Here is a 25437-nt window from a genome sequence, read left to right as displayed (position 1 = left end):
TTTGGAGCTGATTTCGAATTTAGCCCCATTTGAACATTTACGAAGTAATCTTGGCGCCTTCGTGCCACGTCACGAGGCTGTCAGTGGTGGTTGACTTCTACTATGGACAGCTAGCAAAACGCCTTCTGGTTGACCTGACCTGACCTGACCCGACCTGGCCTAAAAACATCAAGACATCGTCGATGGTCGAAGCTAACATGAAATTCGTGATCGGCGCCCCGAAAAAAACCGTAACAACCTAACTCTCCAAAGTTTTGACAGGTCCCGATTTTCCCGACTTTTAAGTCACTGACCTGACCTGGAAGGTCAACCAATAACTTAGCCCCGCCCTGTGCGTTTGCGGCTAGCAAAACACAAATAAGGGCGAGAGTTAACCCCGCAGGACCTGTTGGTTTTCTACATACGCGCCGGCCGGGCGGAGGGTTGGTACGACCCCCTCGTCGGTTTTCGCCCCTGATGGAGCTAGAGCGTCGCAGAAAAACGAGCGTGTGTGCCGTTAGGAGACACAGCAACTAGCACCCGATTTTAAGGTCTCAGGTCAACCGGTGACCTCTGAGGTCAGGTCAATTGTGACCCAAGACACGGATTCGGTTTTTTATTAATAACTTCTTAAAAAAACAGTCGCAGAGCGCGATTTTAGCATCAACGTGCTCGCCTTGCTCAGGCGCGTCGAATGGTATACTTTTTGTTCGGGTGAGGTCAACTTGAGGTGTTGACCTCGGGTCAAGGTCAAGTCAGAGACCCCTAGGTCGCGACATTGGTCAAAGGAGGTCATGTTGCATATTATTCGATTCGGCACGTCTTCCTCAGTCCATTGGTGGTGGCTTGACCGACTCGCTATCTCAGTTTGATCGGGAGTTATTGACTAAAAGCTCGTATGACCCTAGTGACGTCATAAATGACGTCACGCAACGTCAACAATGCAAAATTGAAGCATCTAACCTTGCAAGGAGTGCATGAAATTACGATCCGTGTACTTTCGATAGTTTGAGATCGTTCCCGGCGCCAGAATAGCAGTTTTCATTTTTCTCAATTGACTTATAGTGGTGAGGTCACGTGACCGACCTGACCTCTCGTGATCTTTAGGAAAAATCCTAGAGGTACTTACAAGTTGTGAGACTTCTAGAAGATGCACGTACTGTAAGTTTCATCCCCCTGTAAAAGCTTCTCTGGGACTGAGGGCGTTGCGAAGTTGCGGTATCTGAGGACCGTCCACTTATGACGTCATAGTTCAGTAACCTGACCTGACCTGAAAATCTGGTTGGTGTCACAAGATCCGGCTTTAATCAAATATCATGGGTACCCTAGTTTCAGCTCTGTTGCTGGCGTGTTCGGAGCTATCGCGAAAAAAAAAACGTGGGGGGGGGGGCGGGGCGAGGATTAAGCTAGGCTGAGTAGGGTAAGTTTGGATCAAGTAGTAGGGGTCCCACCCGCACCACCTATTTATAGCAGGTGTACCTAAACCACCAGCGATATAATGCAGCCAAAATTATCACAGTTACGTGCTTTGTCCCGGGCACCACATATACTCCTGAGCTGAATGTTCAAATTTTGTTCTTTTATTTTAAACTGAACTAGACTGAACAATATTTTCATTGGACAAGATTGTTGACGGCCCTCCTGTGAAACAAGATTCGATGAATTCTTAAACTCCCACTCCCTAGTTATTTTGTAACAACCCTAGGTTCGTTGCATACTAACTAGGGAGGTTGCAACGACCCTAGTTTCGTTACAACGTCCCGGAACGAGCAGTTATTTTGTAACGTCCCTAGGGTCGTTGCAAACAAACTGATCGTTCAGGGAGGTTACAACCACCCTAGGGTCGTTGCAAACTAACTGAAATCGCATACTCCCTGTAACATATACACAATCCCGCACCACCCACTTCCATACCAATGTTTTCTGAAGTGTGGCACCATCCTGCACATCCTTTCATGCATTTTCATTTTGTCAACTTACTGGAGGTCCATCATGATGAGCTATGACTATTATGAGCTGTCTTAGCCTTTTTCTGAAACCAAAAAGACTTTCAATATAGATGTGCTCTTCAATGTTGTCCAAGACCTCAATTGTTTTCTTGTTTTCTGACAGTTAATCACACTTCTTTTACAGCACACAAGTAAAATAATGGCTTGTGCCATGATTATTTACAAATCTACATACAAAACTTTAAGGAATCAAGTAAATTAAGCCTAAAACAAGCACAAATAATGCTTGATAGGAGCTGCGCCAGACATGTAAAAATGCGCAAAATATCCGTATTTTTCGGGCTGCCGGCGTAAAGGGAATTATCCGTTCCGGAACGGATTTTTCCGATAAGGCTCATGTAAACGGGGCCACCGAAACGCATTTTTCCGTTCCCTGGCTAATCGGATATTTCCGTTTAGGCTGAATGACTCATGTAAACGGGGTAACAGATGTGTCGACTTCTTCAGTAGGTACCGCGTCCGGCTCCGGGCCAATTCCCATCCTCTTGTTGCCTGCTCCAGTGGCAATAACTGCCGGCGGCTTCTAGGATGCTCGCTGCCCCGTGACGAACAGTGCGTACTGGCTGAAACTGGCTGATGGCTGACGGTTCATAAGCGGCCCAGTGTCCGGCTTACGGCCGCTGGTGATTCGAGAGCACCGCTCACCGTCCGCCCGACTTCACCGAATGAGCTGCCGTGTTCGCAGAGATTCCCTGCTGCCAGGAGACAGAGACAGCAGCGGCCGGGACCCTTAGCGCCGCCCAGACGGCTGCAGATGGACCCATTACATCTGTCTTCTTGAATGTCTTCTGCGAGCCCCATTGCTATTTATTTGCCACGAATTTAATTTAGTTTTAAACCGTTGTCACCATTGTTATTCGCTGACAGGACATGATGATTGATTTATGTTTCTCGTTGCCACCATTTAGTCACTGTCGTCGCGTCTCCTGTCTGTCTATCATCCCGCCTGTTGCTCTGCCCACCCCCTGTCTGTCCTATAACCTCTGGGGACCCGGGCCGGACCGTGTCACGAAGGCTGACCGCCGGCCGACGGGTCGCAGAGCGCTGGCTCGGTCGCAGAGCAGCAGCTCTACCGAACGGTAGACCCTGGTCCAATGGCGCTGAGCCATGAGAGACTGCGGCATCTAACGGGCTACCAGCAGCAGCCCGGAGCGGCCGACAGAAAATATTGAAATAGCACGAATACCAAGCGGTAGGGTTGGGAGTATTTTTGGCTTAGCCTGCTCGTCCTTCATTGGTACTGTCATACTGGCATGCGGGAATGATTATTGCGAATGCCTGTGTGTTTATGGTAGGATACATTCCGATGAGAAGTAGCCTAGATAAGTAACTGGAATAGGTAATGGCGGGCGTATTGTATGGCTGGTGAATGATGCTTTTATTTTATTGACTTTACTAATGGTTTGTGGTTGACTTTTTGAGACAGAACATGAATTTACGTGTACCTTTGATTAGGTCTAAACCGGGAGCATACTAGGCTTTGATCTTGTGACGCGTTTTTTTTAATATGACTCACCAGCACAACTAATTGGTACAGTACCATCTCTAGCCCTAGCGTCTTGGCCGTCCTTTTTATCCTTTCTATGTTTAGTATTTCTATGCATGCACCTTCGCCGATTTTGTACGATCCCTCCATCACAGTCAACCTCTATCAGCCTGAGCGCTCTGCCACGCCGCGGTATCGGGAGGCTCACGCGTTTACGGCGGCGCATATTGGTTCGAAATCATCGGGGAAACCTGGCGCCTTGTCTGGATGAAAGTGTCTAGCATAATAGCAAAAGGCGGGCATCCTGGGAGACTGCGGAGGCTATCTATTCCATCATCGTCACTGCCGACGCTGCGCCGAAGCTGATCGATGATGCGGCATATTGAGAGCAGCCTACTCCTGGATGCGAGCAGCGTACTAGCACCCGACAACGCCGGCCTTGAAGTTCTTTTCGGCGAGGTTTGCGTCTACTGCGAATGCGATACCCGACTATTTGGTAGTGGTTCGTTCATGGAGCGGCGGCATCGCTCCTCCCAGACGGATCTGGTTTACGATGCTGACAGGCATTTCTTGCAGATTGAGGAAGAAAAAGAATGCGGATGTTTTAAGATTTTGCATTCGATAACTCAAAACGCCTTTGAATATTCGAATATTCCGGCCTCTAAATTTATGTGCAGAGGACTAGGTGAATTTAATTGGCCTTGAGTGTCCAAGTACTGTGGCCAGAACTGCCCTGTTGGCTTCGTTCATCTATGTTTTATACGGAGCAGTTTCTGCAACAGGAGTGGAGTGGTCACGTTGTTCGTGACCTGCCTTTTTGGTAACTTAGGTATAGTAACTTCGGCAAACCACTACAGGCTGCGTGAGTAAGTGGAAAAGTTTGTCTGATTTATTGGAACAGACGCACGCGAAGACAAAACATCCGCACAGCAAGGACATGCATGTATTGATGACGTTGCTGGTTTCTCGCAAACTATGGAAAATAATCATAATGGAGCAGGAGCGAAATTTTGAGAAAAAAAGGCAGAATAGCTTGTGAGGTGTATGTTGCTACCCGGCGCCAACTATCCCACATATGAGGACGGATTGGGACGGACTCAGGTCGCCGCCGCCCCCCGCAGTCCGAACCCCTCCTCCCCCGCCGCCGTCGGCGGAGCTGGAGACTCCCGGCCAGCTCGGCCACATCCGCTCCAACCAATCGTTGGACTCTTGGTTATCGATGGCCGGCCGCGCTCGGCGCCTGCCCCCGTCGGCACCGCATCCGGCGGCGCAATTAACGAGCGCCACCGATTCAATCGGCCCCTAATATTCACTTATCGGCTCTTTGCAGGCAGTCCATGGCGGGTCCAAATCGGAGCAGTCGCTCACGAGACGGTCCGCCTGCCCGGCGTGGATTTAATCGTGATACCGGCACGGCTGTCTGATGGGCTCATGTATTCTAGGATATCTACGCTATTGGATCAACACCCACACTTTTACTGGTAATCGCCTACAGATGAGGATAAAAACGAAATACGGATTCGGTTGAGTGCCCCTTGTGTGCATTTGATCGTCATTGAGCTGATGGACAGCCCTGTGCTTTTGGGAGAGCCCCAATTTCAACGAAAACTTCTGAATGATACGTGTAGATGCAAATACATCACTTGTATTGCCACTTCGTGGAACAATAGTGATTATGGAAATTCATCGGCCAAACTAGCTTCATCGCCCCAATCATGCGTAGGGTCGTGCCATTTTAGTTAGTTGCCACTACCACTGCACCAGCACTTCACTTGAACATTGACGTCCATCAAAACAGTCGTATGTGGTAAATTTTGGTTGCTACTTACGTTTATTAAAAGTAGTGGCATAATGATATTGATGACCTAAAGATCGTTAATGCTAAAAAATTGTTTCGCTATGAATTGAAAAAATGCTGCTTATGTGATCTTCATATCACTGAGGTTTTCACACGTTTTTATTTTTGCATCATCGTTATTCGTTACGATAAACGTGATAACTGATAAGAGTATTTCTCTTATCTTATCACCTCAAAGAAATAACAATTGTATTATTATTGATGGTATTCTTTACCTTAACCCTATATTCAGTACCATACAGTTGCAGTTATGTCATACATTGACGTCCTCGGTCCGGTCTGCACGGTAATCACGTTCACGTAGTTGGCTGATGTAAGGTCGATCCCCCGCTGACGAGTTCTCTCGAGAGAACCACACCGCCCCCTCCCATTGTTCCCCCTCTCCCCTCACTTCGCCGTGCGTCCCTACCCGATCCGTCAACATACCTTACCGTCTCCGCCGTTAAGGTGGCTAGTCTAGTCAAGTAATTTGTGCTCGGAAATATCCTTTGTCCTCTCACGGCTAGTCGTTGATTCCTGGGATGGTAAATTGAACATTCAGACTTCTGTCCGAGAGGATAGGGGTGGACAAGTATGAGAAAATGTGCGTCACGGGCTAATTGAATACCACGCATGCGAACATAACACTGCCTGACCTGGTTAGTCATTCATGTAACCGAATGCTTTCGGCGCCCAGGCTCTGTCTGTTATTTTGTTCTGAAAAGTCCATGTGAGTAATGCTCGCATGTTACTGTACATTTAGTAATGTAGTTACATTGATGAGAAACGAGTCGCATTAGCGAGCCGTACGCCGGGCTATTATTTGACCCGCGCGTGTCACGATGTCCCCATATCGCTTTATCAGGCGCTTCACTGGAATGGATCAAGGGGTCTGCGTCACCGTCAGTACACGCCGGCTTACTATGGATCACGGAATTACGATCGCATTGGCTGCCCTCTGGTATATTACACGCGGATCTCTCCAAATGTGCGTCAAATTGTTAAAGGTAGTGTGCCACCTTTGAAAGATTTCCCATTTTATTTTTCCTAGGAAAAGAAGCTTCTGTTTTTACCTAATATCGCAACAAAAATCAAAAATGGGCCTGGAATAGTGCCTTTTTCGCCTAAAAGTTTATCGGTTTTTCGATATGTATAACAACTGTAGTGGGCTGAGCTGCAAACAGGCGTCGGCAACAATCGCGAATGCGGCGCACATGTGACAATAAGCAAAGGTCATTATAGAGTTACGACGTACGGGAATGAGTGATCAGCTGTCTAATCGTAGACAACACAATGTCGAGCCTTAAACTGTAAGCCTGTATTGGTATTGTTTCTTTTATTTGGCTGTCGAACATTATTTATGGTTTGAAATATGATTTTATGTAAAATAATTGATATGAAAAAGCCGTCTCTTAAGTTATGACCCCATTTCACCACACGCAAGTGGCAGAAATGACAATGATCAGCTGACGCATTTTTCTTGGCCGAAGTCAGAGCGCGCGGCCCGACGCACCACCACCGCACCACAAAGTATGAGCAGAAGCCGCGCCCAAAGCCAGGGCCCCGGTAACGTGAGGTAGCCGAGTCGGTGCAACGTGCGCTGACCCAAGCCGGGGCCGCAGCTTTGGGCGCGGTCTACCGCATCCCCCCCGGGCTATCACATGACACCGGGAGGACGCGCGGCCCCGGCTTGGGTCAGCGCACGCTGCCCCGACTCGGCTACCTCACGTTACCGGGGCCCTGGCTTTGGGCGCGGTCTACCGCACCACCTAACAGGCGTGTTCGAAACCGCAGGAGATGATGATGAACGGGTTTATCGAAACTTGATTGGATGAGCATATCGGTAATAGCGATTTCAGTGTGTGCATTTATTGTTCATAGTGGTGTGAAATGTGGTTGGGGTACGACCGACAACCCGTCGGGGCGAATTTCGCACTGGGGTACTCAAAATTTGAAGAATTTAAGACGTTTCCATGAGTTTTGAAGGTATGGATAAGTTCTAAAAATCCGGTTCTCCTTATCTGGGCCATTAACTCCATACGGTCCAGGAAAGCTGGCACACTACCTTTAATTAATTAGGGAGTGGAGCGTTTCATTTGTGCTGATGGATCCGCCGTATGCGTGATTCAGATGGGTTTCTTGAGGGAGTGTCTGAAATAAAAGCAGAGCTTATGATAGAAGCACTTGAAGCTTATATGTAAAATTTTTCTTTAATTGCATTAACCGATGCATTAGTTAATTATGAATTTTCTCCTTCGATCATTTCCTACTACTTTTTTTTTTTTTTTTCATACATTTTATTAACACAATTCACATAAAACACAAACAAAAATAAGCATAAAACATTTTTGTGCTCCCATCGGCGACCCGCCTGGCCAGGCCGGGACGGTGTCAATCCGTGACATATGCCGTCCCGGCCCCGGGGAGAGCTGTGGGATACCTCCCCAGCCGGGGAGATCTGATGGCTACCTCCCCGGCGCTCCAGGCGGGCCGCCAGCCCCCGCCCGCACCGCCCGGCAAGCAGCCCCGGGCGGTGCCCCCTAGCCACCGACCGGGCGAGCGAAGCGTCGACCCGTCTAGGTCGGCGCTCCGCACGCCCGGCCGGCCGACCGGCCCCTCACAGGAGGGGCCAGTCCCGGGTTGGCCCGGATGGGTCATGGGGGCGGGGGCTTGTAGCGCGCACATCGTTTTCCACTAACACTTTATATAACAAACACCATATGCATACATACAAGGGACAGTCATTTTAACATTGTGTATCATCGACACCTGACATTTGCCCCTTCCCCCTTCCCATCGTAGAAAAAAAAAACTGTACACATCATGTTGCACTACGCAAACATCGTGACACACAACAATAATTAGTCACAAAGTGCTTGTTTCATATTCTAAGGCGGTTACCTTTCTACACGCTCCGCTAAAGCGCAAAACAGCGAGCCCCAGGTATCGTTGAATTTCGTTTCTCGATCATTTATTTTATAAGCATACCTTTCTACTTTAAGATAGTTGTACAGGTAAGTGACGAATGTGGGCTCAGATAAGTGACTATTGCATTCCCTCTTATACCATATAAACTGTTTTCCCAATGAAAGAATAGTATTGATGCGCTTGCAGACCGCGGAATCGTTGTGCTCAAAACCGGTGACTACGACTTTGTATGTAATATTGCGCTCGTTAAATAACTCACCAATACTGCTCCAAAAAGCCCTTACTCGGTGGCAATGCCAGAATAAATGTCCAATTGTTTCCACCTGGTGACAGTACGTACATCGATCCGTATCTTTGATGTTACAAGTAAAAAGAAGTTTGTTTGTTGGTAAAATTCTTTTTATGCATCTGTAATTCAACCATTTTAGATTAACATCTTCAACAGCGTAATGCAATCGTGCGTAAATAGCAGGCCAATTCAGCCGCCTTCCACCTTCAAGCTCTGCTTCCCACTTTGTGTGCGATTTTTCACCCCGAGTAGTATCTAATACTTGTTCTAATAACTTGGAGTATGCCCATCTTGCTGGTTTAGATGAATTTTGCAACTGTTCTATAGATGTTGCATTGACACTTCTCTGAAGGTTTCGTATTTTATTGCTCCAAGCGGTTGGCACTGCGTTTTTTATTGCCGCTGAAACCATTGGGTGCACACCAAATTTTTGTGAAATTTCATTAACTGTCATTAATTCTTTCTTTCGTAAGTTACATATATCTGCTAGTCTAATGATACCTTTTTCTATTAAATGTTTCCTGTTGATATTGGCATTGCTTTCTATGTTCAAATCTTTGTTCGCCCATAATATGCTATTTTGCAATTGATCTGTGGCACTAAGATTAGCTCCGTTAATGTTATTCCATGCAATGCACGTTTCCTCCCAAAAAGTATTCTTTACCGTGTTTTTTATGTACTTTGCATTTGTATTGCAGTGAAACAGCGTTATGTCGTCATTTAGAAAAAGCATTGGGGTCACCAGGCCCTTCCACTTAGCATCGTGGCTTTTATCTAGGAGTCTTTTTATCCAGGTAACCTTTAAACTCTGTGCCTGAAGTGCTAAGTCTGGCACCTTTAGGCCGCCACCTTTATATTTACTTTTTAATGTCATACGTTTGACTTTATCTTTCTTTCCGCCCCATATGAATTTGAACATGAGCTTTTCTACTTCTTTTATAAATGGTTTTGGAGGAGCTGGAAGCACTGTCATAACATACACCAGCTGAGATATCAATTCGGTTTTCAAAAGGTGAACGCGCCCGTATGGAGTAAGACCGCGACCTATCCATGGCGCTAGTTTATCCTTCATTATGACAAATTTCTCATTATAATTTATTTCTGAAATGTTAATATTCGGGTTGTTAGATACCTTCACGCCCAATACATTAATGGGTGTCGTTGGCCACTGGATATTAAATTGCGTGCAAATCGGCTTTCTTAAATGCCCGTTCCTACCCAACCATAGAGCTTGTGACTTATGCCGGTTCAATTTCAGCCCAGATGCTGTTTCGAAGTCCTCAAAGGTATCCATACATTTATTTAGAGATAGCTCAGATCCATCCATGATAATCGTTAAGTCGTCAGCGTAGCTAGATACTTTAACATTTGCTTCGTTAATTGTCAGTCCTTTAATTGCATTTTCTTTACGAATTCTCTCTAGAAGTGGTTCAAAGCATATGATAAATAAGAGACAACTCAAAGGGCATCCCTGTCTAAGGCCTCGCTCAATTTTATACGGGCTTGACAATTTACCGTTTATTTGCACATTTGCCTGACATGATGTATCCTGCCCACCATTGTAAATAATATCAATCCATCTACAAAAGTCTCTTCCAAACCCAAATCGTTTCAATGTCTTTTTCATGTAAGACCAATCAACGCTATCGTAAGCCTTTTCTTGGTCACATGCTAGTAGGATTGCAGGAATATTTTTGTTTTTACATGCCTGCATGACGTCAAGTATTAATCGAATGTTTTCACCTATGTATCTCCCTTTCAGGAATCCAGTCTGATCTACATTTATTATGTTCGGTGCAGCATTCGCTAGTCTTGTGGCTAGCAACTTTGTTATGATTTTGTAAAATGTATTCAGGAGACTAATAGGCCTTAAGTTTTCGATTCTTCTTGGATCTTTGTTCTTTTTGGGTATCAAAACTGTGACACTCTTCTTAAGATTTGACGGCATTACTCCGGAACTAAAAATTTCTTTACATGTAGCGAATACTAATGTTTTCAGCTCTGACCAAAATACTTTGTAAAATTCTCCAGTGTATCCTGATGGCCCAGGAGAGGTATTATTTTTTAATGAAAAAACTGTTCGGGTCAGCTCTTCCATCGTAATGTCTGCATCGCATGTTTGTCTATCATGTTGTGTTACTTGACTTAACCCTTCTGTAAAGTCAATTCGTGACTCATTCCCAATACGGCGTTCAAATAGCGTTTCGAAGTACCTTTTTCCTTCCTCCAACATTTCCTCGGTTTTGTTAGTAATGGTACTCTGGTTGCCCTCATTTATATACATTTCTCTCGTAATGTTTTTGGGGAAATTTCGCTTAGTTATGCCGTGGAAATATTTTGAACCCTTCTCTGCGAATGCCCTCCAGCGCACTTTATTCCAAAATATTCCTTTTTCTGTTTGATCAGAAATAATTTCATCTCTCTTCCTTCGCAGTTCGTCACACTCGCCATTCAACGCATTATCACCTTGCTTTTCGTTTATTTTCATTTCAATTTCTTTGAGTTCGTTCAAACAAATTCGTTTCTTGGTTGCAACGTACTTTATGATTTCTCCCCTTACAACACAAAGCGTCGTCTCCAGCAATATTGTACTGGAGGAGGCACTTTGTTCGTTTGAACTAATTACTTCAGGTATTCTGTTTTGGATCAATGATACAAATTGATCGTCTTTCAAAAGATCATTATTAAATTTCCAATATCCTTTTCCTATGTCAACATTGGAAATATTTATCGACAAAGTAATTAACTTGTGATCTGTTAGGTATCCGTCTACAATCTTTGCGCTTGGCCTCTTTTCACTGTACATTAAAGTTTCGCTCACGAGGAAAAAATCTATGCGTGATCTACTAGTCGGGTTATTTCGGATAAAGGTGTACTCCTCCTTTACTGGATTGATTTCACGCCAAATATCGATTAAGTTCTTTTCAGACATCAGGCTTAGGATGACTTCTTTGTTTCTATTATTATTTGCTACAATCCTTGCTGAACTTCGTCTATCTTTTCCCAAGTCGAAGCAGAAATTAAAGTCACCTCCTACAACAATCGTGCTATCGTCGTAATCATTTAGTTTTGCGCAAAAATCTTCTAGCATGCTTGGGTTATCGTGATTTGGCGCATAAACGTTCCCTATCGTCATCCTAGCACCATTGAATTCGGCGTTGAGGATAATGTAGCGACCATTATCGTCACTAAAAACATTGCTAAAAACGATGCCAGAGTTTGGTCGTGCTAGTATTCCCACGCCTCTGCTGTTTTTCTCTCCATGAGCGAAATATCCACTGCCTCCCCATTGATTTAACCACATCTGGGCGTCTGATTCTGATGAATGCGTTTCTTGAAGAAGAATAATATCTATTGCTTTCTGTTTAAACCAGGTAAATATTTTACGCCTTTTTGGCATTTTTCGTTGAGCGCAGCCTCGTAGCCCGTTTACGTTGAGAGACGCTATTTTAAGCTTAGGAGACACAAACATTTCCTAAATTTAGCATTCCACGGTCTGCATGCGCATCGTCGCTCCATCTGTGAAATTTATAGATGGAGTGCAATGTAATACTGTTTCGATAATATTTTGAGTTTTGACCCGTAATGCTCCCGCAGAACCCTCCCATCCCCCCTCCCACTGGACGCAGCGTACGCACGCTGTGCCAACGAGCCGGCACCGATCGCCCGCAGCCGCACCGCCGGCCGGCCGCCAGATGGCGTTTTTATTTCGCGCGAAAAAACAAAAAAATCAGCATACGCATTATTTAAACGTAGGCACGCTAACGTTACATCTCACTTACGAAAAAGAAACGCAAAATGTAAAGCACATCGCCATAATTTTATGTAACGTTTCCGTAACTTTCATACAATGTAAAGCACTGCGACCCTTGTCAGAACGATCATCGCGATGTAGCCTGCATTCCAAGGAAATTCAAGAGATATCAGTACCCCCAGCAATACACACACCGACACACCCCTCCCCTGCAACCCGCGGTACTGTTACCTGTACAGGTAATTGCCGACGAAACCGTGGTCACCTGCATTAGTCCAGGTACAGACGTCGCGCCAGGCTGTACTGGAGACGAGCCGTCGCGACAGATCACCGTCGCCCGTCCGCGGCCGCGCCGCCCGAGCCGGGCTCGGCAGCCGACCGACCGGAGCCGCCGTCAACTCGGCCAGACCGCCACGCCGCCGGCGCCAGCCGCGCGTCCAGGGGGCCCCCGCGCGCTCCGCCGCCGCCGTCGTCGTTTGCGTCGCGGACGGCACGAACATCAGCAGCAGCAGCGGCACCGGAGCGATCGACATCGGCCCCGCCAGCCGCCGCCGGACGCCGGCCGTCGGGACGGGCGGCCCCGCCGAGGAGTGACGTCACCTGGTCCATGCTGACCATCTTCTGACCTCGAGACTCGCTGTCCAACTTGCAGAAGACCGCACCTCTCCTTGAGTACACGGTGTAGATTTTTTTACGCTTTTTTGCTTCGAGCAGAGCGTTGAAGATCTCCTTGTTCATAGCTGATAACGACTCATTGATATAGAGAGGTGCCGCCGGTCGATCTCCATGGTTTTGTACTCTGGCTTGCTTCATCCTTCTCTCGTAAATGTCGTCCTTAACCTTGGTCTTGAAAAACTTTACAATGACTGTGCTGTCACCCTGGAGTCTGTGAGCGGTCTGGATGTCGCTGCCGGTGACATGTACCTCAGGGAGGCGTCGATTGAGGACAGATATCACCTTTCCTTCGATATCTTCATCGCGCTCCCTTTTTCCAAATTCCTCGCTCTTGAGTATCAGGCTGTTCATTCGTCTGTTGGTATCTATGCCTTCTAGCTGCTCCTGTAGAGCCTTAATGGTAGCTTCTTGAGAGCTAACTCTGTCCTTCAGTACGTTTGTTTCGGCATCTTTCAAGAACAGTTCACCTTCCATGATTTCAATACGTCTCTCCATACTTCTAAACTTTTCCTCCATGAGCTTCGTCACCTTTTCGATGCCTTTATCTATAATTGATTTCACGGCATCTAAGGACTCGCCGTCCAGACGGCATGAGTGCTCACCTTTTTCTGCGCTGTCTTTTTCTCTGCTGGAACGCTTGCTCTTTTTTTGACGTCTTTGTCCGTGTCCGTCATCCAGAGCCTGCATCATCTCTGGGAAAGAACACTGACGTTTTCGGCCACCTCTCCCTATCAGAACGGAGCGATCAGTGTCCTCGGCGTCACCGAACACGGAGTCCAGCTCCGATCCACCAGTGTCCGTGGTCATTTCACGCATCGACACCGAGACGAGCCGAAAATATCACTGTGTCCACCGCGAACGGGTACAGGCGTACACAAACACAAGTGTTCCACAAGGCTATTCCAGCGGCCGGCCGGTAACTGGCGCGGCTAGGCGACCCTACCGGCCCGGTACCTGTCCCTCAGGGCACGGCCGGCGACCCTCGCGCTCGGAGCGTCCGACCTCCACCGCCGCCGGGACGGGAATGCATTTCCTTCCCGGCGGCATTTCCTACTACTTCTTAATTGCTATTGATACACTTGGGCTATCGCACAATCATTGAAATTATAAGTAATGACGCATTGTCCGATGAAGTTTATTCATCCATGGTTCACGCAGTGTCCACGAGTGTATACGCCGAATCCTATTGTCGATGCGTAAACTAATAGATAGTCTGGATCCAGTGGAAGGCTATTTATCCCATGTGCCATTCAGAGTACACAATCAATGACAAAGCTCCATTGGTTGTCAGCCGTCACCATCTATATCCGATAAGTTCCCACGGTGACCACACGGGAGACACCCGTATGGGCTCGTCTGTGATGGTCATCTCGACCCTCGGGGGCGGTGGACCGTGACCCCCCCCCCCCCTCCCCGCGCGGTCCGTGTCGGCGCCGACGCGGTCGGCGCCGACGCGGCCGGCGGCCGTGCGAGGTGGGTCGCGTCGCGCCCGACGTCAGTCGCACGCGGGCGGCCCGCCGACGGGGGCGCGCGGAACCGACGCGGTGCGAGCCAGAGAGTCGCCGAGTCGTCTCACCTACCCAGTCTCGGCGCGGACCTACTCTGACCGGCCGGTGAGTACAGAGTCCGAGTCAACCGACCCCGGGGATGGCGCGGTGCCGAGTGTCGCACTTCTCTGGCTCTTGATTTTTCGCACTTACCTATCGGCCGCTTATTTTCCTGGTCGGCGTGATTATGATTGGAAGAATTTGACTGAGATAAGAGATATCATTATTGCAGTTTAACAATCACAAAATCCTTCCTCATTTATTTAACTGATAACGCTTGAAATTTGAGAACTGATGAAATGATTGTGGATCCAGACCCGTTCCCTAGACCTTATGTTCCACTGTCATGCATACATGACGGACCACTGTTAGACATTTTTGTACCAATGCATTCAAGGTATGCACACTTAAGTGCACAGTACATACACGCCTAAGGCGAAAAAGAATTATTCCCTTGCAATGCAATCTTTATGTTGCTTCTATCGGCTCTTGTATATTGCTATGCTTGATGGGTATCTGGCCACGAAAAGGTATAGCGACTATTCCGGTGCTCAAAATTGAAATATCTTGCCATCAGGCTCAAAACTGTTTGTCCATTTCATAACGCTCTCATAACGAAGGGATCTAAATTCCCCGACACTGACACAGTGTTTGTGCACCAAAGCCTTGAGCAATGGTGGGTTGGAATGCCTAACATGATATGTTTCGTTTTTCTTACTTTTTCTATTTTTACGCGTAGGTCCCCCTTTCGTAAGATTGTGGTTAGTTGACGCTGAAATTCATATCATTCCTATTTTAGAAACTGATTTAAAGTCGTTCACTCAAGTTAATAACAATCGTACCCGGGAATAGTATGGTGCACTTTTTGTCAGGTGTTCCAGTCGCTCGAACAAATTAAGACTCCGTATAGCTCAAAGACGGAATTGCTATTTTCGTGCTTGCCGCCATTCAAGTTTTGCTAACGCTTTGTTTATCGTTTGTGTTTTACTTTTGCTGGGGATTGTTATGGTGCTCTTGAACTCTAGTTACAATCCGTAATATTTTAAGACAAACGTATACCTACTAAGCCGAACGAACAAAACGCGCGAAAATCGGGGTTTGGCCAGTTTTTTTTTAAGTAACTGGCGCTTTGTGCCAATATTTAAGCATCTTTCCCAGAACAAATGGATGGGCTCGATCACGTTTCCACCGACGCTCAGTCTGCTCTTTAGCTTCGGCTGGCAGCCTCCCAGTCCCAACTGAAACTTCCAATGCCGATATTCTTTGGCCTGGCCGCTGAACGCCGAAATATTGGAAGCATTTTCTTTTTTCGCTGTTCAACGCTGGCTCAACGGTTTGTCACTCTAGCAATATTTAGCCATCTTGTTTCACATTTTAGCTAGTGATGCGCTTATGTTCAAAATCTTGAACATATGCTCCATATGAACCTTCGTCATTAGAAAAGAAAGATATATGTTGGGTTCTACGTGCTTCAGCCCAGTGCCATGTGTCGAATTGCCAAGTAGGTAAGTTTATCTAGCCAGCGTATGGTTATCTATCAACTCAAACATTATATCAGTTGAATTCATCTGATGTCAATATTTCTTGCGTTGGCGCAGGAAACTTCGCTCAAATTTGTAGGTTTTGCATCGCCATGTAGATGGTATTCGCGCTGCCATGTCGTGTGCCTTGGGCCCTTGGCACGCTCTTTTCGGCTTCTTCATAAGCTGCCGTTCTTTTCCGGAGATTTATAGCACACTTTTTCATCTGGGCTCAGCGTCTCTCTGACCACTTTCTTCAGGATCAATGTTACTGCACGATAAGAGCAAACCCGCGTCGACTGAGATGCCGCCCGGCTCGGCACACTTCGCACAAATATGCATGGTGCTGTGGCAAGGATTGTGCGGGGACCAGTCTGTATGGCTCTGTGCTTATTTTTTCTTTAACTTAAATTTTCCGACAAAAGATAATTTCATCGCTTTTCTCATTTTCCGGTAAGACTAACTACTCTAACAACAATGACGTATCTCTCGGGAAGTATCTCATCTTCATCTGATGGCTGATTAAAAAAAACATACCCATCAATGTGTACCCGTCCCCGCATTATTATACCTACATGGTATGCTAGCTATGGATTTAGTATTTCCTCACACGTACCAGACCTTTGTGCGGACCGCCCAGTTTGTCTGAGGCTCGGTAACACGATCTGATCCCCTCGCCGGCGTGTGATTGCCGGCGCTAATGAAGTCGTAAAAGGTACGACATGAGATGCAGCTGTTACAGTTAATCTTTGACTGTTTTAGTTCTGTCCGCCGATGCTAAGAATAGTTCCTATGTGTTTTGCAATGCCATTTGAGTGTGTTTTGCTTTACTCTTTGCAGGCAGGCTATGTAAGAGTGCGACTTTCTTGGCGACAAGCTCTTAACCATTTTTGTGTAGGTCGAGGTTAATGCTAACTATTTGCATGCATTTTTTTCAAAGTAACAGCTATTGTTGTAATTATAACCTATTCGTTGCAGTACCCCTGAAAATAAGCAACATCAAAGTAACATCACGGTCTGCCGCGATGTGCAGCTATCATAGTGGTCCGATAAAAACACCAAACGTTCCAACTTCTGAAGGTTTTCATTCCCAGGCCGATCTGATTAGGATAACTTTCTGGCATTGTCCACTTCTCCCGGGATGGCCGGCCCTTGCTGCTGCGATTGTCCCGCCTGAATGATAGAGGAACTGAGATGACCTGGGCGGAAGTTGGGCTAACCGGTCCGCTGACCCGACCGATAGCGAGTTAGTTTCCGGCGCTGAGGAACTGGTGAGAAAACACGACCTACGCCGCCCGGTGCGGCATGCTACGAGGTTTAGACGAGGGCACGGGCCCACGGGTCCCGACTGCCGCAGTCGAAGGCCAACGGAACGGTAGGGCGGGGGTGGACTCTTATGGCGACCTCCAGAGCTGTGCTGTGGGCGAGAGAGCAGCGTTTTGCTTTTTCTTTGAAGTCACGATCCGATTTCTACGGGTCATTTGTGAGGCTCGAATGTTCCGCCGCCATTGCAGAGAACGAGAGTCGCACAGCCTCTGATGCTGAAGTTTCCATTAAATTGCTCCCTCCCCCTCCTCTTTCTCTAACTCATTTACTTTCTTTCGCCTCTCTTTAGCTCTCCTCCCCTCCATATCGCCTCTCTTCTCCCCTCCTCTCCTCAGCGTTCCCCGACCGTCCGGGGACGTCCATGCTCAATGCGACGGCCCCACACACAGTGCGAGGCCGTCTCTCCTGGGCATTCTAGCCGTATCCCGGGAGTCTGGTGGGGGTCATCACCATTGTGCCGCTCCTTGAATCCACCCGAGGGACGTTGGGCGCCCGCCCCCGCCCCCGCCCCCGCCCCCGCCCGGGCGCCGGCTGCTGCCGCCCGGCCGGCCGATTTATGGAAGGGAGGGCGGCCGCCGGATTGGCGCCTTTTAGCCCGTGTTTGCTCCGTTTGCTGATCGGCGGTGTTCCCCAGCGCTGGACGTGGCGCCGTTCGGCCAGCTACAATTGCCGGTTGGAACGCGGGTCGTGGAGACTGGGCTTCCTTATAGGCTTCCAGCACCGAGTCCGAGCCGAACGTTTTGCCTTCGAGTGCGACCCGAATGGCCGGGTCCGATCAGAATAGGCGCACGATTGCTTTGTTGCCAACTCCGTGCTAGGACTGAAGGTGGTGGATTTGAGAATGAATTGGTTTGAAACGCATTTCCTTTACGTTTCATATATTTTTGGGTGGATGAAAGGTGATTTAGTCAATGAGCAGCTAGTCACATTTTCAGAAATGGTTTTTGACCAAATAGTATATTAACTATGTTACCATTGGATGAGTTTTAGTTACTCCTTCAAGCTTTTCCCAGTGTTAAGTATTAATGGATCCTAATTGAAATTAAAGTATTAAGGGATACACTATTGTACCAGGTTCCTGATATCAGACAAATTAAGAAATGATTTGCCCAACTGTTAGAGCAGTAGATGAGCAGTTACGAAACATGACCTGCACTGTTGATTAAATAAGCGCGACAGTGCCCTGTAGATGAACAGCTTACGTAAGAACAGCGAGGGGGCAAGGCAATATCCTGGTGGCAGGTCTTTCTTAGAATTTATATAATATGTGTATTGTGTAAAAACAAGGACGAGGCGAAGAGGGTCATGCCATCTGTTTTTGCCGCTGATGTCTTTGCTTTGTCGTATGTTTCCGTTCGCTGCCGTACATTGTAGCTTAATGCCTTTGTCTATATGCACCAAGATTTAGATGAATGCGATTGCATGGAAAACGGCTAGGGCAAGTTTTATTGAGTTTCTATGAAAATTCCTTCTTTTCAGTTCGGGTGGTGCACCATTATCCTGTCGAATACCCTTCAAGTACTTTTTATCGAGCATGTTGCAGACTCAGCCATTTTGCTGGAATGCAGTTGACGGTATCTGACTGTTGCAATGGCACAATAAAGACATCAATTTTTATTAACTCCCCGCATCCACTCTAGGCAGTCTTCACTCTTTTGTTGACCGAGCCGAGCCGTCATGAGGTAGTACCCGTTCAAATAGTCAGGACTCAAGTGACCCAGTAATAGGGCGGGCGGCTGACCTGATGACACAACCCCGATCTGACGATTGTCAGGCAGTGGTTTGCAGTGTTTGGCTGGTTGGAACCCTAAACAGTATGACTTCTTTTGCGATATTTTATCAGTTCTAGGGGAGAGTGGGGTAAGATGCCCAGGGTGGGAAAGACGCCCCACCCCCTCTAGCGGCGAAACAAAGAATTGAACCCGGAAATTAATGTTCTTAGCGTAAAGCGGAAGCCTGCCTTGTTAACTGCACAAAAATTTGCGAAGCTCAGTTGGGCAACGGCTGGCTGGTGAATGCATGTTTTTTATTTGCTGCTTTCGAAAAATATTTTGGTGTCAAAACATTGTAAATATCAAAGAAGGTAGATAATTTTTGCGTCCCTTGCTATAGTCGTGATACATTAACATGCGTGTACTGTGTCCCAAACAGTTTGTTTCAGGGTGTAGCTTTATGGCTAACAAATTGTACTGATTTAATGTTACTTCGGTACCTTGGGGTAAGATGCCCCCTGTCCTGATGGGGAAAGACGCCCCCCTAAATCCGTAGGCTGTCCTTCAAGCAGCCCGTCAAATCATTTATTACATGCTTGTGATGAGAGACAAAAGCCGATCTGAGACTAATGAGAGTCCAATACGGTCGGGTGCTCCTCATGCCGGTCTCTCGGCCCACACAGCGACTTTTTGGGCGGCATCTGACTCTGAGAGCCCTCACGACGGCCTCTGTGGGCCCCATTATTGGCTCCAGGGCCCCTCACGACATCCTTTGAGGGCTCCCACGTTGGCTCCACGGGCCGCGCTGGCATCTGAGGTCCCCACGATGGGCTCGAGGGCCCTCAAGCATCATGAAGACCTATAAGGGCCCCACAGTGGTCTCCGAACGCCACCACGGAAGCTTGTTTGGCCGCGCTGGACTATGATGACCCTAACGATGACCTCTGAAGCCCCTTACGACCACTTTTGAGGGCCCTTACGATGACGTTTGGTGTCTACTGCAGGCTCGAAGGGACTACTGATTCGTTCAGGCGATTCACGTGCCCATTTATGTCACTTATAGTGCAGGGGGCATCTTCCCCAACGCCAGGGGCGTCTTTCCCACCCTGTGGGGTAAGATGCCCCCTTTGACTTCTTCAGGAAAATGCTTAATAGCAAAAACAGTTATCATATTTCAGGCATGAAAGTGTGATATTTTTGGAGAAAAATGATGTCGGCTTCCGTTGAAACTCCAAGTTTTTGCTTTCCGATCGTCATTTTCGAATAATATATGACATAGTAAAACCCTGGGCATCTTTCCCCACTCTCCCCTATAGGCGTATGAATTTGTGCTATTATCCTTTGCAATCAATGTTTTCGCTCATCTTAACCAAGGAGTAAACCTTGTAATTTGTGTTCATTGTCGAACAAATTCACAGAATTCTAGGACAAGAATATTATGTTGAACCGGAACAAAGCATATTACTACGCAATATTGGCATGTTTGCTGGTGCTCCGGTTCAGCATATTTCGGTAGCTCGCGGCGTTTCGTGGCACGCTAATTACGGCATTATTGGCACTATGTACACTCAGCACGCTGGGCTGAGGCCGTTAAATTTATCCGCACGGATGTGGCAGCTGGCTTGGATGAGAACATGGCCACACTCAGGCCGTGAGGGTGACGTGCCTAAGTTGAAAAGCCCTTTGATTTGATGGAAACAATCTAAGCTCTTCAGTTTTAGCCCTTCATTTAACATTCGAAGGAATTTATGTGTGTGTTTCTATCGAGCTGGGTGCTGAAGAATGAATTGTATGTGTTTACCAGGCTGACTTTAAGCGTAACGACCTTTCATTGCCGTGTATTCCAGAAATAAGGAGCCTTATTATGTCGATCGGTGATCCTAAAGTCCAGGCATACCCGCTATGCAAATGTACATGTGGATATTACGTCCTCCTTTACTGGCCCTGTTTTTCATTGTAACTTTTATGGATAAAACGTCTTTAATATACCCGCCTACATTTTTCTTTAATAACAACGGCTGGCCTTACACAAACGCAAACAGTAGGTATTATCTGAACCCCTCGTGCATGCTAACATTTCGTCCAAACAAATGGCTGTAATAGATGCTTATGTTAATATAAGATGCATTTATGTACAGTGGGTCTATTTAAGATCTCCAGAGCCACCACGTGGCGCTACGGTCGGGGTAGGGCGAGTCCAAATCCCGAGGGAAGTGAGGTCACCGGTCATTGTGGGGGAAGGAGGGAGGGGGAGTGACGCGGTATCACGGCGCATGGGGCGTGCGTAGCGCCGGGAGTGGGCCGCCCGCCACTGCGACGAGGCTGAGGGGAGGGGATGATGGTTGCGGGTGCGTTCACTCCGGTATGGTGGTATCCTGTTCATGTGGAACCGGCAAGAACGCGACTGAAGGGAATCATTATCTCAAACAAACGGGCAAGCCATGGAGGCAGCGTCAGTTCCATCCAGCCAAAATGTTGAACAGTGATAATTGAAATCTAGGGCGTATTCATAGCATGCAACTTTTCAGTCGATAGTTGCATGATGCTTTTCATGATGCATGATGAGGCTTTTCTAAACTGTTATTTGAGTTAGATATTTTTCATTTGGCACGTTCAGTTTTGGTGGGTTTTATCGGGTCGAAAAGAATCAGAAAAGAAAAAGAGTTGAAATGGCTCCAGACAAATGACCAAAAATATTTTCCTAAAAATGAAACTTAGCTGAACTTTTATAAGCAATAATTTTGACTTTTGGGGAGGATATCGGGGAAAGATATTGGGGAAAGATGTCATCGTGCTTAGCTGTGTTGCAGTAGAGGGAAAGGTTTTGGTTGTGTCTAGATAAAACCAGACCCGGGAGTGGGGCTCGAACTCACGACATCGCGTTCAGCTCACAGGTTACCCAACCTCAACGCTACGAGCACCTATCGCCCTGCGCAGCGTGCTCAGTGTTTCGGCTAAAGTTCGGCCAAAGTGTCTGACGTCTGTCAATGTCACGAGGCGAAACCCCAAGGTAAATGTCCGTCCCGGACTCCCGGTAGCTCGGTTGGTAGAGAGTTGGACTCCATGTGCCATGTGGTGAAGGCGCACGTCCCGGTTGCAAAAGTCCGGGTTCGAAACACGACGTGTGCTTGACGTTTTTTAGCCTCCTGACGGGTATGGTTGTGGTTGGTGGCAGGCCGCTGCCCAGTGGCGGCGGAAGCGGGGGGGGGGGGGGGGCAGCGGGGGCACGGCGCCCCCCCCCCCCCCCATCTTCCAGGGTGGGGGTGCAAACATATCTTTTTGCCCCCCCCCCCCAAATTGTTATCGACGAAGTACCACAATACTTCCATACTACGTCATGAACTTATGCCAGTTTGGCTGAGTACCTTTTTAAGTTAATAGAGCGAGTAATTTGGAATGGATTGATATTGTTGTCAATGTCGTCGTACATATTTTGATCACATTGGCTAGCATTTTGCAGTGCGAGTGTTACCAACCAAAAAGGTTTGCAATAGCCAATAATTGGCTAACTTTAATGACGTCATTGGTTTAAAGGAAGCAAGTTGTTCAACGCGAACAACAGTCACGGTGACAGCCACAGCGTGCTACACGTATTTGAACTGGACTTGCCGCAGTGGCGCGGGAACCAGAGGGGCGGTTCCCGGGAACCGGCTGGAGGGGCTAGCGGGGGCTGAGCCCCTCCAACTTTTCGGCGGGGGGAGGGCTCGTAATGTAGGTATTTGAGACCCTCCAACCGGAGGAATCGAAATCGGAAATCTACCAACATAATTTCATAGATTTATTACCTTTTCGAAATGTTAACCAGAAACAACCTTCATTATGGAGCGTTCTAACGCAGAAGACTGTGACAACATGTAAGCACATATTCATTCTCTAAATATCATACATTTCCACCAAACGCCCTCCACACATAATGCTCAGAAATCAAGCAGCTATCTACGAGCTACCGGTAACCGGAAGAGTAGGACGGAACGCGAGTGGCCCGGCATGCGGACGTCACAGAAGCGCGTCTGAGCGTGCCACAGGCCTTTCCCCGCGACTCTGCCAGACGCCAGCCGGCATAGACTCGTGAGCCGGGGGGCAGCATGGGGGTAGCCTGCCCCCACAACTCTGGGGCCGTGGGGGGCGCAGGCGCTGCCCCCACAAAGTTTCATAGGGCCAGGAACCGTCGGGGCAGCTTGTCCTCCCTATATTAGCGGCCGTGGGCCTCAAAGAAAAGCTGAATGGAAGACAATACCTATTTAAGTAAAAAAATCCCCCTCTATACCTGATTTGACAGCTCATGTGTGAAAGCTTTAAACGTTTATTCCAAGTTACCAAAAAGGTAGTTCCTTGACTCAGATGCGACGGGATATCTCACTTTTTGCAAATGTTTTCGTTTCGATTTTTCGTTGTAAAGGCCAAGGGGTGAAAAATAAGTGGCCTAAAACCGGTGAGAAAACTAGATTTGGGGGTACCCTAGGTTCCGGGAAGGATCAGGTGTGCCCCCCCATCCCAAAATACCTTCCGCCGCCTCTGCCGCTGCCAGGCGAAGTCAGCGAGGGGACCGGCCGTGCGCGGCTATGTGCGCACGTTAAAATTTGGACTCTAAACCATAGACCATTTTGCCATAGACTAAACCTCAAAACCATAGTCTGCAATAGACCAGGAATTGCTTGATCGGAGGGTAGATGGCAGGTTTCAACGCTTAACAAGCTCAGCTTAGCGGGGACTCTGTCCTTGTGATTCCTTCCATCAAAAGGTTCGGGCTAAATTTATATTTAAAAAGGGGAGCCGAACCAGGTTGGGCCGAGTTGAGCGAGGCTGGACCGGGGTCATACATGCAATCATGGTCAGACAAACACAGAAGTTAATTTCGGGTCAAATATTTTTATTAACTGATCTTATTGTTTTTTAGCTTACACGTAAAATAACTTTAAGCTTTTTATAACTCGAGAATTCATGCACAGATATGTGGCGTTCGTCCACTTTTCCTCATCGTCTCTTAGCGACTTGATTTCATGTGGTGGCGGAACGGGGGGGGGGCATCGGGGCACCGTGCCCCCGTTTGATTTTGGCATTTTAACATTAGCCCTATGGGCGTTGCATGGAAAGAATGGGACCAAAAGTCGGCAGTGCCCCCACTTCATTAAAGGCTTTCCGCCGCCACTGCTTGATTTGACCCTAACGGCGTCTTACCAGCAAACAAAAAAATCACCTGCGTTTTACCTACTAATATTTGCACAAGGGCGCTCTACGCAAGAAACGCCAGCCGGTCAAAAAACTGGCGAACGAATACGATCTCTCTAGTGCTTAAATTATATTCAATGAAAATTTCAGGAGACATAAATAATCTAAATCCTTATAGCTAGGCGCTCGGAGCATTCGCTAGCATTCCATTGCCAGCTGCATTATCAACGCCACATTTGCATTTCTCTGGGTGCATCATAAGTAACAGTAGGTGAACCGGCCACAGCAAAACCATGCCTCATTATCCTTTCCTTCCAAGCTGCCAAGCTAACCGGCCGCCCGGCCCACCACCGCGATATGGAACAACACTGGAGTGCGCCATTTGCCTACGGCAGTGCCCCACCTCGCCGGGGCTGTTTGACAGGTCACCCGCACCGTGACCTCGCCACCCGCCCCATCCCCCCTCCCCGCCCACCTCCCCATCGGGCCCAGCTCGGTAGTGACCTCTCCTTGAATTTGACATGGACTCGACTAAGGCTCAACGCCATCTAGTTACGTCTGGAGATCCTAATAAGATCCACTGTACCTGTTTCTAATAAGGTCGCCATTATGTACTTTTCTTTACATAGTGTGCTTACGTGTTTGATCGTATGACTTTCTAGAACATGGCGACTTCGAGCATATTTGCACATTGATCGCATTTCTGTATTTCATTGTAAACTGAAAATAGCAACACGCTGTTTTTGTGAACTCAGTTGGATTCTCGTTGTTTGCAATTTGATAATGCAGCTAAGCCCAGGTCCGCACTTTGTATAATATACTATTTGATAGCGCCTATTTGACATCGGCTGATATTTTTTTTTTTTTTTGCGGGCTCAGACTCATGGCTGATAGTTTTGCAGTTTGATTACACGTAATTTACACTTGGCAATTATTGATGTACGGCTTCATAAGTAGCACTGGGCCGTGAGCAACACTCCCTACCACGACATCGCACATGCGAGACATGTCAGAGACATCTTACAGCTGTTCAAGTCTTTCACGTTGGGAACCTCCGATCAAATTGACGGGTCATTCCATTTGGCTTGGTGCTCCCACAGTCTACATAGTTGGATAGATTGCGAACGGTTTTGAGCACGCTATAGACACGTTCCTGGTTATTTGCTCGATATAGGCTGCGCTGTGGATATATGCATTCATTGGTAA

At 47.5% G+C, this 25437-nt stretch overlaps 2 protein-coding genes across 2 annotated transcripts in view; one reads left to right on the top strand and one right to left on the bottom strand.

Annotated features, from left to right (window-relative positions):
- The window catches only part of LOC122379646 (DNA polymerase theta-like), a 143702-nt gene that overhangs the window by 72923 nt on the left and 45342 nt on the right, over positions 1–25437 (top strand). The gene's annotated exons all lie outside the window — the stretch shown is intronic.
- Positions 8138–9877, bottom strand: LOC122379852. Its single transcript, XM_043362405.1, has 2 exons — positions 9322–9877; positions 8138–9282 (listed from the first exon to the last, which is right to left on the bottom strand). The coding sequence occupies exons 1-2, from the start codon at positions 9853–9855 to the stop codon at positions 8209–8211; spliced, it is 1608 nt and encodes a 535-aa protein (XP_043218340.1). The 5' UTR covers positions 9856–9877; the 3' UTR covers positions 8138–8208.

This window comes from Amphibalanus amphitrite, unplaced genomic scaffold (assembly GCF_019059575.1).
Source record: "Amphibalanus amphitrite isolate SeventyFive unplaced genomic scaffold, NRLGWU_Aamphi_draft 000009F_arrow, whole genome shotgun sequence".
Lineage (NCBI taxonomy): Eukaryota > Metazoa > Arthropoda > Thecostraca > Balanomorpha > Balanidae > Amphibalanus > Amphibalanus amphitrite.
This window is presented reverse-complemented; position numbering and strand designations above follow the sequence as displayed.